Below are 16,416 nucleotides of genomic sequence, written 5' to 3'. Positions count from 1 at the left end.
TCCAGCTCCGACTTCTCCCCTGCACTCCACATTTGTATACCCTACTCAGTAAGGCCTTAACTGAATTCTTACTTCCCCCCAACCCAAACCTGTTCTTCAGGTCTTTCTGCACGTGGGTGAAGCAAGTACTCTGCCTTTAACAAGTAGGCCATTAAGAGTCTTCTGCGTAGGGCTTCCCTGGTGGTGCAGTGGTTAAGAATCCACCTGCCAATGCAGGGCACAAGGGTTCAAGCCCTGATCCAGGAAGATCCCACATGCTGCGGAGCAACTAAGCCCGTGCCTCACGACTACTGAGCTTGCGCTCTACAGCCTGTGAGCCACAACTACTGAGCCCACATGCTACAACTACTGAAGCCTGTGCACCTAGAGCCCGTGTTCCTCAAGAGAAGCCACTGCAATGAGAAGCCCACGCACAACTGAGTAGCCCCCCCTCGCCACAACTAGAAAAAGCCCGTGCACAGAATGAAGACCCAACGCAGCCAAAAATAAATAAATAAAATAAATAAATTTTTTAAAAAAAGAGTCTTCTGCGTAGAGAAGGCACAACAGTCTTACAGCTAGACAAGCCTGTTATTTTAAAGATCACTCTGGCTGCTGTACATGGGAAATGGATTGTAAGGGAAAGAGGGGAAACCAGAGCCTGGTGGAAGCCACTACAGGTGCGAGAGAGGACGCTGTGAACTAGCGGGTAGTAGTGGAGACAGAGAGAAGAAATAGATTCGGACATGTTTTGGAGGCTGGGTCTGTAGGATTTATTGATGCACTGGCTATGGGCAGTGAGGCAGTAATAATTCCCATGTATCTGAGTTGAGCAAAGGGTGGATTTCAAATCCGTGATTGTAACATCATTTCTATGTTTAGAGGAAAAGAAAAGACCTGTGGGACAGACCAGGAAGTTTATGGAAAGGGTTACTGGAAGATAAAGTGGGGGAGTCCCAGATCCCTGGGACTTCCCTGGCGGTCCAGTAATTAAGACCCCACGCTTCCACTGCAAGGGGTGTGGGTTCAATCCCTGGTCGGGGAACTAAGATCCTGTATGCTGTGAGGGTGCGGCCAAAAAATATAAATAAATAAAATAAAAAATGCAGATTCCTGATAGAATTTGTACTTTATCTGGAGAGCTGCTGGAATTTTAGCCAAGTATTTAGAAGATTAAAATGAATATTATGTTCACATCTGGAGATAAGGAAACCAGTTAGGAAACTTCACTAATAGCCTAGGAACAAAATACTACATTTCATGGTTTCTAAGATATACTCTTTTTTTTGTGTGTTTTGGCATTCCTGAGGTCAAGAGGCGTCTTACAAGTGCTAACGGCCAAATGGCAGCTGTGCTGTCACTGCCTCCACATGTGAGATCTCAGTCATAGCTATCAGTGCTGCCGGCATGCCGACAGCGCCACTGCAGTGCTCACATGTTGAACTGAACTGCACATGAAATGTGTTAGAAAAGACTAGATTGTGATTAGCATTGAGAAAATGATTGTGCATGCAGAAAAGCTCAGAAACGGAGTAACGGGGGATAAATTTGGCATTAACACAGCAAATTGTATGTTCTGGAGGAAATGACAATTCCACAGTTTCTTGCAAGAAACAACCAAGTGCTTTACATGACCTGAAGTAGATGAAGCAGTGTTACATTTGTGTTACTGAGAGACGTGCAGCCTCCCGCGGACACTTTCTGGTATCATCAAGAAAGTGTCACCATCAAATCAGAACGGGTGACAAGGATTTTGATTAAAATTTTGGGGAACAGAGTGGAGCATGCTAAAAAGGCTGTGTCACTAACGTTCCTGATGACATGAGGGAAAACAAAGACATGGACAACTGACTCAAAAAATAATTCAGAAGAGTCAGGTTTTGAATGTGAATTTTTACAAGTACTTAAATCAATCTACTTTGATTGTATGCATTTTCCATATAGGCACAGTTATATGTGATAAAAATCTAAATAAAGTAAAAACAACTCTTTCAATAAAAGCACTGTGTCACAGTTTAATTAGTAGAATTTTTTCTTTCTCAATAGTCCATAAAATAACAATGTGGCATTTTAGAGTTGATGAAATACTGTAATGACCTATGGTGGCAGGAGTGGGAATGGAAGAGAGAGAAGTGATGATTATAAGCTTTTATGAAGGAAGAGGGTGGAAGGAAATGTACATTAGTCAGTCAACCATGTGGCCAACTTATTTTCCAGGGACTCTACTATTAGAATTCTGGGTTGAGCTGTCTGAAGCCATGGAAATAACTCACATCAGCAAGGATTTATCAAAAAATACTTAGACACAGCAGTGTGCTAGATCCGGATTCAGAGAAGCATAAAACAAAATCTCTTTTCAAAAGGAACTTAGCTCCGCATTGCAAAGACATGTACACACATAGTTAAACATCATAAGGCAGGCAAATAAGGCACACAAATTCATTAAGTGACATCTGGTGTTAGCGATTAGAATTATCCATATCCTAACATGCAGCATTAGACTGAAGTATAAGATTGAAATGATACCATATGTCTGAATAACAAAGTACTGTGTATATCTTAAAAAATATATTTTATCTCAAGAATGAGTTTAAACTGTTTTTCTGAGCTTTCAATTCAGAGATCAAAAAGACTGAGATATATTAATGCTCTTGATAAGTTCCTTAGCAAGATTAACTTTTAGCCTATTAACTTATGCCATGCAACAGAAGACTCACAAACACCAACCTGCAAGCTTCTTGAGAGTGACAGTATTAAAAATATTAAAGTAATGGACACCAAAAACTTTTCCCAGAGATTTGCAGACTTCTGTAAGCTCTCCAAGACATTTCTTAACCATCTCTTCCCTCTGAGATACCTTTGTCACTAAAGCTTTTTGTTTTTTCACACTGCTGGAATTTTCCGTTTCCATAAAGTCTACCTTTGTGAGAGAAAATGAGAACACAGGAATGAGTGCATGCACATAGAGGCTTTATTTAATGCTTAATTACATTTTTGGGGGGTACTTCTGTTATGCCAAGTAGATAGTAAGTCCCTTGGGAACGGGGCTGTATATTCTCCATCTTTATATTTCCCATGCCAGCACAGACTAGCTTTCTGATAAATGTTTATTTAATGAATATACGATGATTTAATGATCTGACAACCAACCCACTCAATTCATTTTGACAGGTGTTACATTAGTTGGGTTCAATTTTAAGATCTCTTTCTAAATTAAGAAGAATAGAATATGTTCATATAGGACAGTATATATAAATTCAGTATCCATAAGCTTTGGAAAAGACACTTGAGTTCACAGTAAAATAGTTCTGTCTACTCATTGTGAGATAATAAAATAAAATAAACATTTAAAATACCATACCTTTAAATGCCCATTTAGTACATGTTGGGCTTTATTTCCAGGCATCACATATGCAATTGGTTGATCATTGGCATTGATATATAAGTCTTCATCCAAAATCCTGTCAAGTATCAGCTTTTTAAAAAGTCTTTCAGCATTGTGTCTTGAATAAGCGGATCCCTTTCCAAATATTCCTGACTGAATTTTTGCACTCTTACTCCCTGGTAAGAAGGTAAGAGAAATTAGATTAGTAAATGTAGGTATACCATAACTCTAACAGAAGAGGCTAAAAAAGCCATTTATGGACAGGTCTGGGTAAATGCGATAGCTAAGCTCTTCTGCAGGAAAAACCATGGCACAAATAGACACTTGTTTCCATGAAGTAAGAATATTTGAGTAGAATGCTAAAATAATTGTATGTACTTCTCTTCATCTTTTTATAACGTGCATTGGCCAAAAACAGCAGCAAAATTAAGTTTATCATTTTAGCATGTTGCATGTACAGCTTATAAAATTATATTAGAGCAAACAAATCAAAGACAGTTCATATAAACCCTAATAGCTTCATATCACTGTTGCAGAACACTCCACAAGGCTGTATACTTCCCTCCTCCTCCCACTGAGAGTCCCACCCACAGCTAGATCCTTGGTTTCACATCCACGCTGCACTAATGACTAATGTTTTCATCATAAACACAATTTAAAAAATTTTATTATTTTTTTGGCTGCAGTGGGTCTTCGTTGCTGCGTGTGGGCTTTCTCTAGTTGTAGCAAGTGGGGGCTACTCTTCCTTGTGGTGTGCAGGCTTCTCATTGCAGTGACTTTTCTTGTTGCGGAGCACAGGTTCTAGGCGCATGGGCTTCAGGAGTTGTGTGGCACGTGGGCTCAGCAGTTGTGGCTCGCGGGCTCTAGAGCGCAGGCTCAGTACTTGTGGAGCACGAGCTTAGCTGCTCCGCAGCATGTGGGATCCTCCCGGACCAGGGCTCGACAAGTGTATTCTTAACCACTGCGCCACCAGGGAAGCCTCACAATTTTATTGTAACAATCTACTTAAGAAGGCTTGTGACACTGATTATAATCAGAATTAACAATTACTTTGTAAAGCTTTAGCTCTATTTTAAGAGTTCCAAATAATTACATTATTGTAAATTTCAGATGGCTTCTGGTCATAGATGCTGAATGATTCAAGTTTTTCCTTCTTCAAGTGATTTGTATCCCTGAAATGTCACAGTCCTGGGGCAGGACTACTGCTCTGATAACGGGCTGGCTGATGTGGACCAACCCTAGTGCTGAGAATAACTAAGAAATCTGGACAAAACATAAACAATTTTCTTAAAAAACACCTAAGAGCTAACGAGAAACTGAAGAATGTGTCAGAAAAATGTCTGACTTAGCAATGTACATGAAAGGTACAAACAGAGATGTAGATGAGGGTGTATTTAAAAGGCTATTTATCACATCACTATTTACAATAGAACAATATGTCCTAAAATAAAACTATTTAAATATATTTCATCAATATGATAAAATATAAATTAAAAACTACTTAAGAATAAAAAAATAAGAAAATGCTTATATCTTGTTATATAAAAATGACAGAAACTATACATACAATATGATAAATATGTGATTGTGAGCAAACACACATTAAAACATTAGCAGTTTTTTTGGGAGCTATCTGTATTTTTCGGTTTTCTACATATTATAATGTAGAATGATCATGTATCGTTCTTATAACAAATTATTTTATCTGCAGCCCCTTGTACCCCCAAAAGAGTCCAAACTAGGAGAAGGCAAGAATCCAGAATGGGAAGACCAGCATTAAAAGTTGCTTTGTCCTGAGAAATGTACAGATCCAGGAGACACAGCTGAGAAACTGAACAAACCATCTTCCTACTCCAATCTAGGCTACTAATTTTTTAATTGCTTTATAGATTTTTAATTAAAGTAATACATGTACATAGGAAAAAAATACAATATAGCACAGGCGGGTTTATAATTAAAAGGAACATTCCTCTGTTCCACCCTTCCCCTCCCTAGTCTCACTCTTCTCCAAGGGAATCACTTTTTAAAAAATTTTAATTTAATTTTTTTATTTTTAATTTTTTTTGGCTGCGCCTCGCAGCATGTGGGATCTTAGTTCCCTGATCTCTGGTCGAACCTGCGCCCCCTGCAGTGGAAGCACAGTCTTAACCACTGGATCGCCAGGGAAGTTCCGTAAATCACTTTTTTTTTTTTTTTTTTTTTTTTTTGCGGTACGCGTACTGCGGGCCTCTCACTGTTGTGGCCTCTCCCGTTGCGGAGCACAGGCTCTGGACGCGCAGGCTCAGCGGGCATGGCTCACGGGCCCAGCCGCTCCGCGGCATATGGGATCTTCCTGGACCAGAGCACGAACCCGTGTACTGCATCGGCAGATGGACCCTCAACCACTGTGCCACCAGGGAAGCCCCCGGCAATCACTTTTTAAATAGCTTGTTTTCAGCTCTTCTAGTGGTTACCTCTGCATGGAGGTACTCTTGCTGTCATGCCACTGGCCAGAATCACCACCTGACATTTATTTATTGACCCTTCACAATGAAAGATGAGGCTTTATCTCATTTATACCACCCCCTTCACTTTACCCTGCCCTGAATTTTGCTAGTTACATAATACTGGTTCATCTATTGGTTTTTGGGGTAACTTTAGAGTGTCTGACCACTCTCCCTCCCCACTATGTAGGAGGCTACCAGCACCCCAAGCTGTCCATATACTCCCCTTTTATTTTTATTTATTTATTTATTTAAAAAAATTAATTAGTTTATTTTTGGCTGCGTTGGGTCTTCATTGCTGTGCACGGGCTTTCTTTAGGTGTGGCGAGCAGGGGCTACTCTTTGGTGCAGTGCGTGGGCTTCTCATTGCGGTGGCTTCTCTTGTTGCGGAGTGCAGGCTCTAGGCACGCAGGCTTCAGTAGCTGTGGCATGTGGGCTCAGTAATTGTGGCTCGGAGGCTCTAGAGCGCAGGCTCAGTAGTTGTGGCACACGGGCTTAGTTGCTCCGCAGCATGTGGGATCTTTCCGGACCAGGGCTCAAACCCGTGTCCCCTGCACTGGCAGGCGGATTCTTAACCACTGTGCCACCAGGGAAGTCCCCCCTTTTATTTTTATTTATTGTACTTTTATTTTTACATCATCAAGATTAACGTCTATATCCTGCTCTGTTCTCTAACCATGTTTAAGTCTATACATTGATTCTATTGCAGCTAATCAGCAACATTTGTATTACAACAAGCTTCCTTCCCCACTTAGAACTCATGACTCTTGTGCAACTCTAAGGAGGATGTTCACTGTATTCAGACAAACGGATTATTTTTTTGCATATTTTATTAATTACTCAAAATCATGCAGCCATTTCCTTTGTTTTCTATTTGACCTTGGTTCTCTTTTATAATCTTTCCTTGGGAGTTTCTTTTTTTTTTTAAGATTTTTTTTGCTGTGGGCCTTTTTTTTTTTTTTTTTGTGGTATGTGGGCCTCTCACTGTTGTGGCCTCTCCCGTTGTGGAGCACAGGCTCTGGACGTGCAGGCTCAGTGGCCATGGCTCACGGGCCCAGCCGCTCCGCGGCATGTGGGATCTTCCCAGACCGGGGCACAAACCCACGTCCCCTGCATTGGCAGGCAGACTCTCAACCACTGCGCCACCAGGGAAGCCCTGCTGTGGGCCATTTTTAAAGTCTTTATTTAATTTGTTACAATATTGCTTCTGTTTTTTATGTTTCCGTTTTTTGGCCCTGAGGCATGTGGGATCTTAGGTCCCCGACCAGGGATTGAACCCGCACCCCCTGCATTGGAAGGCGAAGTCTTAACCACTGGACTGCCTGGAAAGTCCCTCCGCAGGAGTTTCTAAGTGCCTTTCTCCTTTTGTTGTTGAGAAGTAACATTTGTGTTCTTTACTGTCATCAATAAAAAAATTCATTTCTTGTTCTTTCTCTATATTGCTTGGGACTTATTTTTCCCGACTTTCTGTTACAATTTGTACAGACTGCTTACTGGACCTGCTGCATAGCTGTGACTCTGGGATTTCTTCTCACTGGACCCATGGGTCAGTTCCTCTGTTTATGGTATACATGATATCACCTTCTTTGCCTTCTAGTCTCCAGGGCTACTGACATTAATCTGATGTCAGTTTGGTTTTGGTTTGCTTTTTCTTTCCAAAGCTTTCTGGAGTATTTCTGAAGGGGTCCAGAACATGCCACAGTGGCATAAAAATTATTTTGAGCAGAAGGTACTTGAATTTCTGAAATCCATCTGCCAAAAAGCAGAGACTCCCAAAAGAACTCAGTTGTCTTAAATCCCCTCCCCAGGAGCAACCAGAGAAAACTGACTCTTATCATTGGAGATGAGAAGTCTCCACACAACACCTAAACAGACACTGTCACAAAAACTGCCATGTCTCCCCGCTATCTTTCTCCTAAGGGCCCATTTATCTTTCCCTCAAATCATTTGTTTCCTCCTAACCCTTCTCCCGCCTCTACTTCCCCTATTAAAACGGTACACCAGCCTCAAATTCTAATTGCCCCTTTGAGTCACATTTTCTATGAACTCCCACACATACGTGATTAAATGTCTTTTCTCTTGCTAATGTCCCCAACAACTAAATATAACACAGTGGAGAAAAAGCTTTTCTTCCCTAACATCTCGTTACTCTTGGTATTCTTTCTTTTTTTTTTTGCGGTATGCAGGCCTCTCACTGTTGTGGCCTCTCCTGTTGCGGAGCACAGGCTCCGGACGCGCAGGCTCAGCGGCCATGGCTCACGGGCCCAGCCACCCCACGGCACGTGGGATCCTCCCAGACTGGGGCAGGAACCCGCATCCCCTGCATTTGCAGGCGGACTCTCAACCACTGCGCCACCAGGGAAGCCCCACTCTTGGTATTCTTAAATTTCATCTTATAAAGCATCTTATTTAGCATTAAGTGGGCATATTTAAGAAAAATTTTGGCCACGCTGCGTGGCTTGTGGGATCTTAGTTCCCTGACCAGGGACTGAACCCAGGCCACAGCAGTGAAAACACTGAATCCTAGCCACTAGACAACCAGGGAACTCCCCAAGTGGGCATTTTAATTAAGGTTTTTTTTCTTGTCCATTCTGGGAAATTTTCTTTTATCATTGGTTTGAGAATTCCCTCTCTCTACTTTCTATTTCAAAATTTTATTTGTCAGATTTTACATCTCCTAAGAATTGATCTATATTTTGTCTCTCACATTTTCCATATAGCCTTTTGCTCAGGTCTTAAGAAAATTTTCTTGACTTTATCTTCCAACCTTTCCACTAAATTTACTTGTGTCAATCATTTAAAATTTTTAACAGCTCTTTCTCTATTTTCTGTAACATTCTATTATTATTTAAGTCTTTATGAAGATACTATCAGGAGTTTCCCCTCCCATATCCCCAAAGCTATTGCTTATTTTCTAAATTATCTCTATCCCCAGGGTCAAATATGCTACTTATTTGGTCTTTCGCTTTTTTCTTTTTGGCTGCACCTCACGGCTCACAGGATCTTAATTCCCAGACCAGGGATCAAACCCTCGCCCCTTGCAGTGGAAGTGGGGAGTCCTAACCACTGGATAGCCAGGGAAGTCCCTTGGTCTTCCTCTTGAATTTTTTTTTTTAAAAGATTATTTATTTATTTATTTATGGCTGCGTCAGTTCTTAGTTACAGTGCATGGGCTCTTCGTTCAGTGTACGGGTTTCTCTCTACTTGTGGCACGTGGGCTCAGTAGCTGTGGTGCGTGGGCTTGGCTGCCCCGCAGCACGTGGGATCTTAGTTCCCTGACCAGGGATTGAACTGGCGTCCCATGCATTGCAATATGGATTCTTAACCACTGGACCACCAGGGAAGTCCCCTTGATTGTCTATTTATATTTAGTCTTTAGGAACCAGGTTAAACTTTTTAGGTGGATTTCTTGTTATTTTATATCTAGGTCTATTTCCCCTCAAATTCCTCCCCTGAATGGCGATATCTAGTTACCAGGTTTGCTTTAGGGTAAGTGGGCTGGGTGGCCCCCAAATGCCACTTAGGGGTGCTGGCTCCCAGCTCAGCTGTCTCTCTACTCCTCAAGCAGTTTATCTTTGTTCTAGAATCAACTGCAGGCTGCTTTCCGTGCAGTTCTTTTGTGAGCAGACTTTCTTTTAACCGTCCCCTCCTATTTTTGGCTCCTCTGCTTTTACTCCCACCCCCCAGGCCTCTGAGCTTCCAAGTCTGAGTCAGCCTGGTGATAATGGGGTTCTACCTGGTTGACAGCCCCTCTGCTGTAACTTTCTCTACATTTATTGTGCATTGTGATTTACTGCATTTCATTCCATTTTTCAAGATGCTTCCATCCATTTCGTCAAAGATTTTTAAAACCTTTAATCTGATGATGGTCTCTTTCTGGTTTTCTATGCTGTTATGGATTTAATCCTCATTTTATTTCCTTGCTACTATTTTAATGGGGCCTCAAGTGAAAAAAGAAGACAGATACTTATGCTCACGCTGCCATCCCGAACTGGAAGTCAGTCAATGGGTAATTCTTCAGGGAAGTTATATTCTATTCACTCAGATGAAATTGTATAAACTTTATTATTTTCTTTTTTGTTTGTGGAAACTCATCTTAGTGACTTACATAAATTCTATAAAAATAATTGGTAATAATTCATAAAAACTGATTTTCTTTTGTTACTCAAAAAGGTTTTATTCTAAAACTCTTAGCTTCTATAAGAATACAGAAGAGATTTTTTCTATGTACTTGTAATGAATTCTTTAGAGGTTCAACTTTTTTTTTTTTTTTTGGTTGTGCCATGCAGCTTGTGGGATCTTAGTTCCCTGACCAGGGACTGAACCTGCGCCCCCTGCAGTGGAAGTGCAGAGTCCTAATCATTGGACCACTAGGGAATTCCCTAAATGTTCCATTTTAATCGATGTAACTCAAACAATAAAACAGATGACTTACCCAAGAAAATGTCGACCAGCATATTCATAGTAAATCTCCCAGAAGGACCTACATGTTTTATATTTCTTGTTCCTTGTGATGAACTGTGTTCTTGAACAAATCTTACAATATTTTTTACATCATCAGTCACATCTCTTGTCTTATAATCCTATGAATAAAAAGAGATTACCTTTTGCTATAATTAAGATACCGATACCTAGATCGCTAGGATTTAATACTAACTGTAACAGTCCCATAATAAACCATTTCCAGACTAAAACCAAGACCAAAAACCAAGGAAGTTTCAAATGTTCATTCTTTTTTAAGTTCTTATATTAACCTTATGTCTAGAATAATTAGCACTCTACTATATCTATTTCATTTCTGTTTCACAGACAGTTACCTGAGAGCACTCTGTGGGTAGAAATATTCTTTTTCTTTCAAAACCCTTCATACCTCTTTTGGTCACTTACTGGATGGTGACCTTTAGGGATGAAAAACATTGTCCAACCATGCAGATGTGAGTTCTGATCTCTTTTGGGTCTTTGGTGCCACAGTCAATCCTTTTTATCATCTCCGGTCAGTTCCCTTTCTCATTCCCCTCAGTTGTCTCCAAACTCTGCCTACCATTACTATGTGGTCTTTTGCTATTGTCTATCCTAGTTCTCTAACCCAATACTAAGCACCTGCTGTTCTCAAAAGCTGCATCGTGCTTCTGTGCCTCTGTGTATGTAGTTCCTCTACCTTCGAATCCTTGTTCATCCACCACAGTCCTGAAGACAAAAAGGTTTCTTGTCCTATACGAACAACTGGTAGTGATTCTGAGGCTCTATCTGGCATCATCATGAAAGAGTGCCCCATCACTCTCTCCAACATCATTCCTGCCTTAATTCTTGGTGACTAGTGTACAGAGATGATCCTCCCACACCTTGGCCTTTGGCAACTTGATCTCCTATACTCCAGTGATCCTGTCCTCCACATATGTCAGCCCCTCACTCCCATGCTCACACCCACTACCTAGCCTTACTAGTATCAGCAACCCTTTTGTTCTCCGACCGCTACCTCCTGCCTTTCTAACTCACGCCATCTAGTTTCTGACTCCAGCAATCCAGTGGGACAGCCTATCCATTGATCCTCATCCTCAGATGTTCAGCTTCAACTCCAGAGCCGATCAATTATAACATAACCTTTCATATACCTTCAACTCCCCTGCCCTTGGGTCACACTGTTTGACAAAACACACGAGATCCAGTTCTCCACCATTCCATGCCTATAGCTGTGTAGCTGAACTTGGCAGGAGAAACACACACAACTATGCTGACTGTTTTCCCTTTCAGTACAGGGCCACAAACCTCAAGTGGATCTTTAACGCTGCCAAGTAATCGATGATACATGCTTAGTCTCTCTCTCCCCCATTCTCTTAGAATAGGAGTCAGCAAATTACGGCCCATGAGCTGTATACCTGTTTTTGTAAATCAAATTTTATTGGAACACAACTATGGAAAAATCGGTGTATTTATTGTAATTTATGTCTGCTTTTGGGCTAAAATAGCAGAATTGAGTAGGTGTGAGACTGCCCACAAAGCCTGAAATGCTGGGTTGGCCAAAAGGTTCGTTTGGGTTTTTCCAAATAAGATCTTACGGAAACCCGAATGAACTTTTTGGCCAAGCCAATATTTACCACCCTCTGGCCCTTTAAGATAAAGTTTGCTGACCCCGGCTTAGATGACAATTTCACACTTTCTCCTTTCTCTTCAATCCCCACTCTTGTCCTGTCAGCTGACTACCTTGCTTCCTACTTTGCTGAGGAAACAAACAATCAGAAGAGAGCTTTCAAAACTTCCTTCACTACATCCATCCCCAGTACCTGCCCCACATTTTCTCTTCTTTCTTGCTGTTATTATAGACGAACTATCCAAGCTCCTGTCTAAGCCAGTCTTTGTCCTTCTGCACTAGCTCCCAAGCCCCCTTGCTTACTCAGGGACACTGCTTCAGCAATTCTTCCCTCTCCTCACACATCAATTTCCATCCTCCGTAGGTACGTTCCTATCAGCACACAAATATATTTCTCCTGTCTCTTCTTGACTCCACTTCCCCTGGCAGCTACGGTTTCATTTCTCTGTTCATCCTTGAAGCAAAACTTGAAAGAATTCTCCATGTGCACTGCCTCCAATTTTGCCCCTCTCCACTGAAACTGGTCAAGTCCAGGTCCCATATTTCCACGGTGCTAAACCCAACGGTGACGTCTCGGTCCTTATAGTACTTGGCTCGGCAGCAGCAGGTGACTAGGGAGCGCTCCCTCCTCCCTGATGCACTCCTACGCTTAGTTGCCTTGGTCTTCCTCCTACCTCACTTGTTCTATTTCCTGGTCTCCTTTCCTAGTTCTTCCTCTTCTCCTCAACCTCTTCAAGTCTCAGGGCTCAGTCTTTGGTTTTCTTCTCTTCTGTCTATAAACTTATACCAGTGAAGATTTCATCTGCTTTCATGACTTCAAATTCAACTATATGTCAACCACTCCCAGAGTTATGGTATCACCAGCCTCTCTTCAGTTTGCTGGATCCAAGACATATCTAACTCACTACACCCCAGACCAAACCCCTGATCTTCCCTGCCAGTCTTCCCCAAACGTCTCGGTTGAGGGCTGCTCCACTCTTCCAGTTTCTCAGCCCTCCAGGCACCATTCTGACCGGCCTCCCCTCACCCCCTGGGCAGGCACTACCCCTCAAAGGCACAGGCACGCCCCCCACCTCAGGGCCTCTGGTCTTGGCTTTAGCCAAGAACATCCGTATTTGAGAGCTGCTCAGCTAACTCCTTTCTTCAAGTCTTCGCTCAGGTCTCATCTTTGCAGTAAGATTTCCCTGGGCCACTGCATCCTGCACCCCATTCATCATTCCTGACTCCTTACACTGCTGTACTTTTCATCAAAGTTCTTTCCTCTTAACATGTACTTATAACGTAGAGTCCTTATTCAGCCTCCCTCTGCTAGAATGTAAGCTCCACAAGAGTAGGGATCTTTATATTTTGTTCAGTGATGTATCCCAAACTCCTAGAACATTGCCTATCACAGAGCAGGCATTCAACAAATATTTGTTGAATGAGTGAACTGATTAGCAATGTCTACAGAGTGGGGTGTGGTGGGTTGAGATGGCCATAAATCCACAGATTCCACCCCAAGAGAGAGTAAATCACCCTCTGCTTGGCTAGCGCTGCCTACGGTATCACAGTGATATGAACACATACATGTCTGTCTCCCCTCCTGTCTGTGAATTGGCTATATCATGTTCATATGTGAATCCCCAGCATCTTGCACAGATATTTCAAATAATATATCAACTGTGAAAATGCTCTGTAGGGGGCTTCCCTGGTGGTGCAGTGGTTGAGAGTCCGCCTGCCGATGCAGGGGACACGGGTTTGTGCCCCGGTCCGGGAAGATCCCACATGCCGCGGAGCGGCTAGGCCCATGAGCTATGGCTGCTGAGCCTGCGCGTCCAGAGCCTGTGCTCCATCCACAATGGGAGAGGCCACAACAGTGAGAGGTCCGCGTACCACAAAAAAAAAAAAAAAAAAAAAAAAGCTCTGTAAACTGTGAAGTACAGTAGACATTAAAACATAGAATTACCATGATAGGTACAATACAGTACCTAACGACTGAATTTAACAACCTCCCAAAGTTATTTTTAGGACAGATGATAGCAAACGCATCCTGAAGCTATTGCCCTTACTCTTTACAGTTTTTTAAAAACCAGTTTACAGAGTAATCTAATTGATCTGAATTCAAACACATAGTACACTAGTTACAACCCTTTTGAGAACGAAGATGTTTAAATACAGAGTTGAATGTAAAATATTCTACCTGCCCATGTTGGATCTTTTTGGGTATTTACAGATTAATGATATTTCTTAAATATCCTATAACCACCAAAACAGGTCCAGTATATATATATATATATATATATATATATATATATATATATATATATTTTTTTTTTTTTTTTTGTGGTACGCGGGCCTCTTACCGCTGTGGCCTCCCTTGTTGCGGAGCACAGGCTCCGGACGCGCAGGCTCAGCGGCCATGGCTCACGGGCCCAGCCGCTCCGCGGCATGTGGGATCCTCCCGGATCAGGGCACGAACCCGTATCCCCTGCATCGGCAGGCGAACTCTCAACCACTGTGCCACCAGGGAAGCCCCAGTATATATTTTTAACAGGCTTCTAGTTCTACGGATACTCCACAGAAATACTATTAAAATGTTTCTATTCCCAATTAACACGGGGAGGAAGCCATCATCCCCTTGTTAAAATCCCTAGGGCCCACTTACTGCAATCTAACTTGTATCTAACTTTTCTAAATTAAGAGAAGAAAAAAAAAAACTTGGCAAGTTCCTCATCACAAAGAATTTAAAACTTTCTTATTTTACCTTTGTTTTACAGCAATTATCACAAGAAACATCTGGGTATTTCTTACAAAAATAAGGATTAAATCCCTTTTCGCCAAAGTAAGCCAAAAGCTGTATTCTCCTGCATTCGGTTATATTTTCACAGTAATGTACCATACTATACAAATTATTGAAGTGAGTCTCTTTCGTATGATGGTTTCCATCTTTTTCCACTAAAAGAGACGAAGAACACAGTAAACATACTTATTAGAGTAGAAAAATAGAAAAGAATATCACAGAAATATTTAGAATAGGTTCATATAACTTTAAATATTAAATGAAATAAAATTATTCATAGCACTATATATCAACATGACATGAAGCTATATGATAATTAACTGAATATTTATGTTCATCTTCAAGATTGTAGTTTTGCAGGAATAAACATAGGTTGTCAGGAGTAGCTGAAAAAATTTTGCAACTCTTCATTATTTCCAACGATAAATATCTGAATTATATTTACTATATTTATCAGACAAGGATGTACTGAACCCAGCATCCAAAGCAAGCAGAGCATGGAGCCACGGCAGTGGGCTGTGCATCTCCCCGAGTATCTGGGATCAAAGTGGTTAAGCCAGTGGTTCTGAAACTATGTACCAAGGACCCCCCAGGGCTGGGGCGGGTGCTGCAATGAATTCACAGGGGTGCTGGCAGGTGTTTTAAATTTAAGAGAAACACAGCAATACCTGACATCTGTTGAACACCACACAAGCAACTAGTTGGAGGTAGTTTATGATGTGCTACTTTCCTTCTAATGACATTGTGAAGCTGAAATTTTGGCAGCTGCTATGATAAAAATAAGTACCTCCAAAAAATCAATGTGAAACAGGAAATGAGGGTGGCAGTGTCCAATCTGATTCCAAGGTCTGAGAACCACATGTACATACTTTTCATTTGTAAGCAATTGTTGTTAGTTAAAAATGAAATAAAAAATTTTTTTTCTGGTTTATGAGTATTACTTTTTTCAAATGGTTGCTAAGTGTTTAGCATTTAAATACTTACTAAATTATTTGGACCTAACTTAATATAGGTTCTGCTTAAAAACACAAATGGACACACTAAGTTTAAAAGTTTCATTTTTGCACTGAGAATTATCTTGGTATAGTGCAAGGGACATGGAATTTGCAATCAGATGAACCTGGATTCCATCAGGGCTCTGCCACTTACCTAGCTCTGTATCTCATTTTCCTCTTCCGTAAAACGAGGAGAATAATAGTAGTATCTTTTAGGGTTGTTGTGAAGATTAAATGAAGTGATATACGTAAAGCATTTAAGACAGCAGCATATAGTAAGCGGTAAGGAAACTTTATCATCATTATCACTACCCTTCCCCTTACCGCTGCGGCTGCTCTTGGGGGCAAGTTACAAAACCTTTCTGAAGCTCACTTTTCTCATGGGACTACCTCAAAAACTAGTGGTTACAAGCAAATAAGGTGAACATTACTTGGCACAGAGCTTGGTAAGTGCCATTTCCCGTGCTCAGTATCTCTACCAGAGTTCATTCAAAAGTGGTCTCAAAACAGGCAATTTTACTTATTTATCTATTAGAAGGGGACTGGTTCAATAAACATGGAATACCATACTATGGAACTCTATGTAGTCAAGCTATGTGTACTAGTTGGAGTCATAATTACACCCTAGTGTTGACTGGAAAAAAAATCAGGTCAACATATACATATTAAAAAAGCACATTTATATAATAACTATAAATAGAGTATAA

General features: G+C 41.2%; 1 protein-coding gene across 20 annotated transcripts in view; it reads right to left on the bottom strand.

The window, feature by feature from the left end:
* The window catches only part of BLM (BLM RecQ like helicase), a 105,994-nt gene that overhangs the window by 27,685 nt on the left and 61,893 nt on the right, over positions 1-16,416 (bottom strand). For all 20 annotated transcript variants that reach the window (XR_003429263.1, XR_003429269.1, XR_003429271.1 and 17 more), the window contains 4 exons: positions 14,679-14,869; positions 10,283-10,430; positions 3,341-3,540; positions 2,707-2,899 (listed from right to left, as the gene is read on the bottom strand). Coding sequence is in view for 2 of the 20 variants with exons in the window: in XM_027089389.1 (XP_026945190.1) it covers positions 2,707-2,899; positions 3,341-3,540; positions 10,283-10,430; positions 14,679-14,869 (732 nt within the window). In the remaining 18 variants the exon portion in view is untranslated. The remainder of the gene's footprint in view (positions 1-2,706; positions 2,900-3,340; positions 3,541-10,282; positions 10,431-14,678; positions 14,870-16,416) is intronic.

Source organism: Aethalodelphis obliquidens, unplaced genomic scaffold (assembly GCF_003676395.1).
Source record: "Aethalodelphis obliquidens isolate GAN/ISIS:26980383/991018 unplaced genomic scaffold, ASM367639v1 scaffold65, whole genome shotgun sequence".
NCBI lineage: Eukaryota > Metazoa > Chordata > Mammalia > Artiodactyla > Delphinidae > Aethalodelphis > Aethalodelphis obliquidens.
This window is presented reverse-complemented; position numbering and strand designations above follow the sequence as displayed.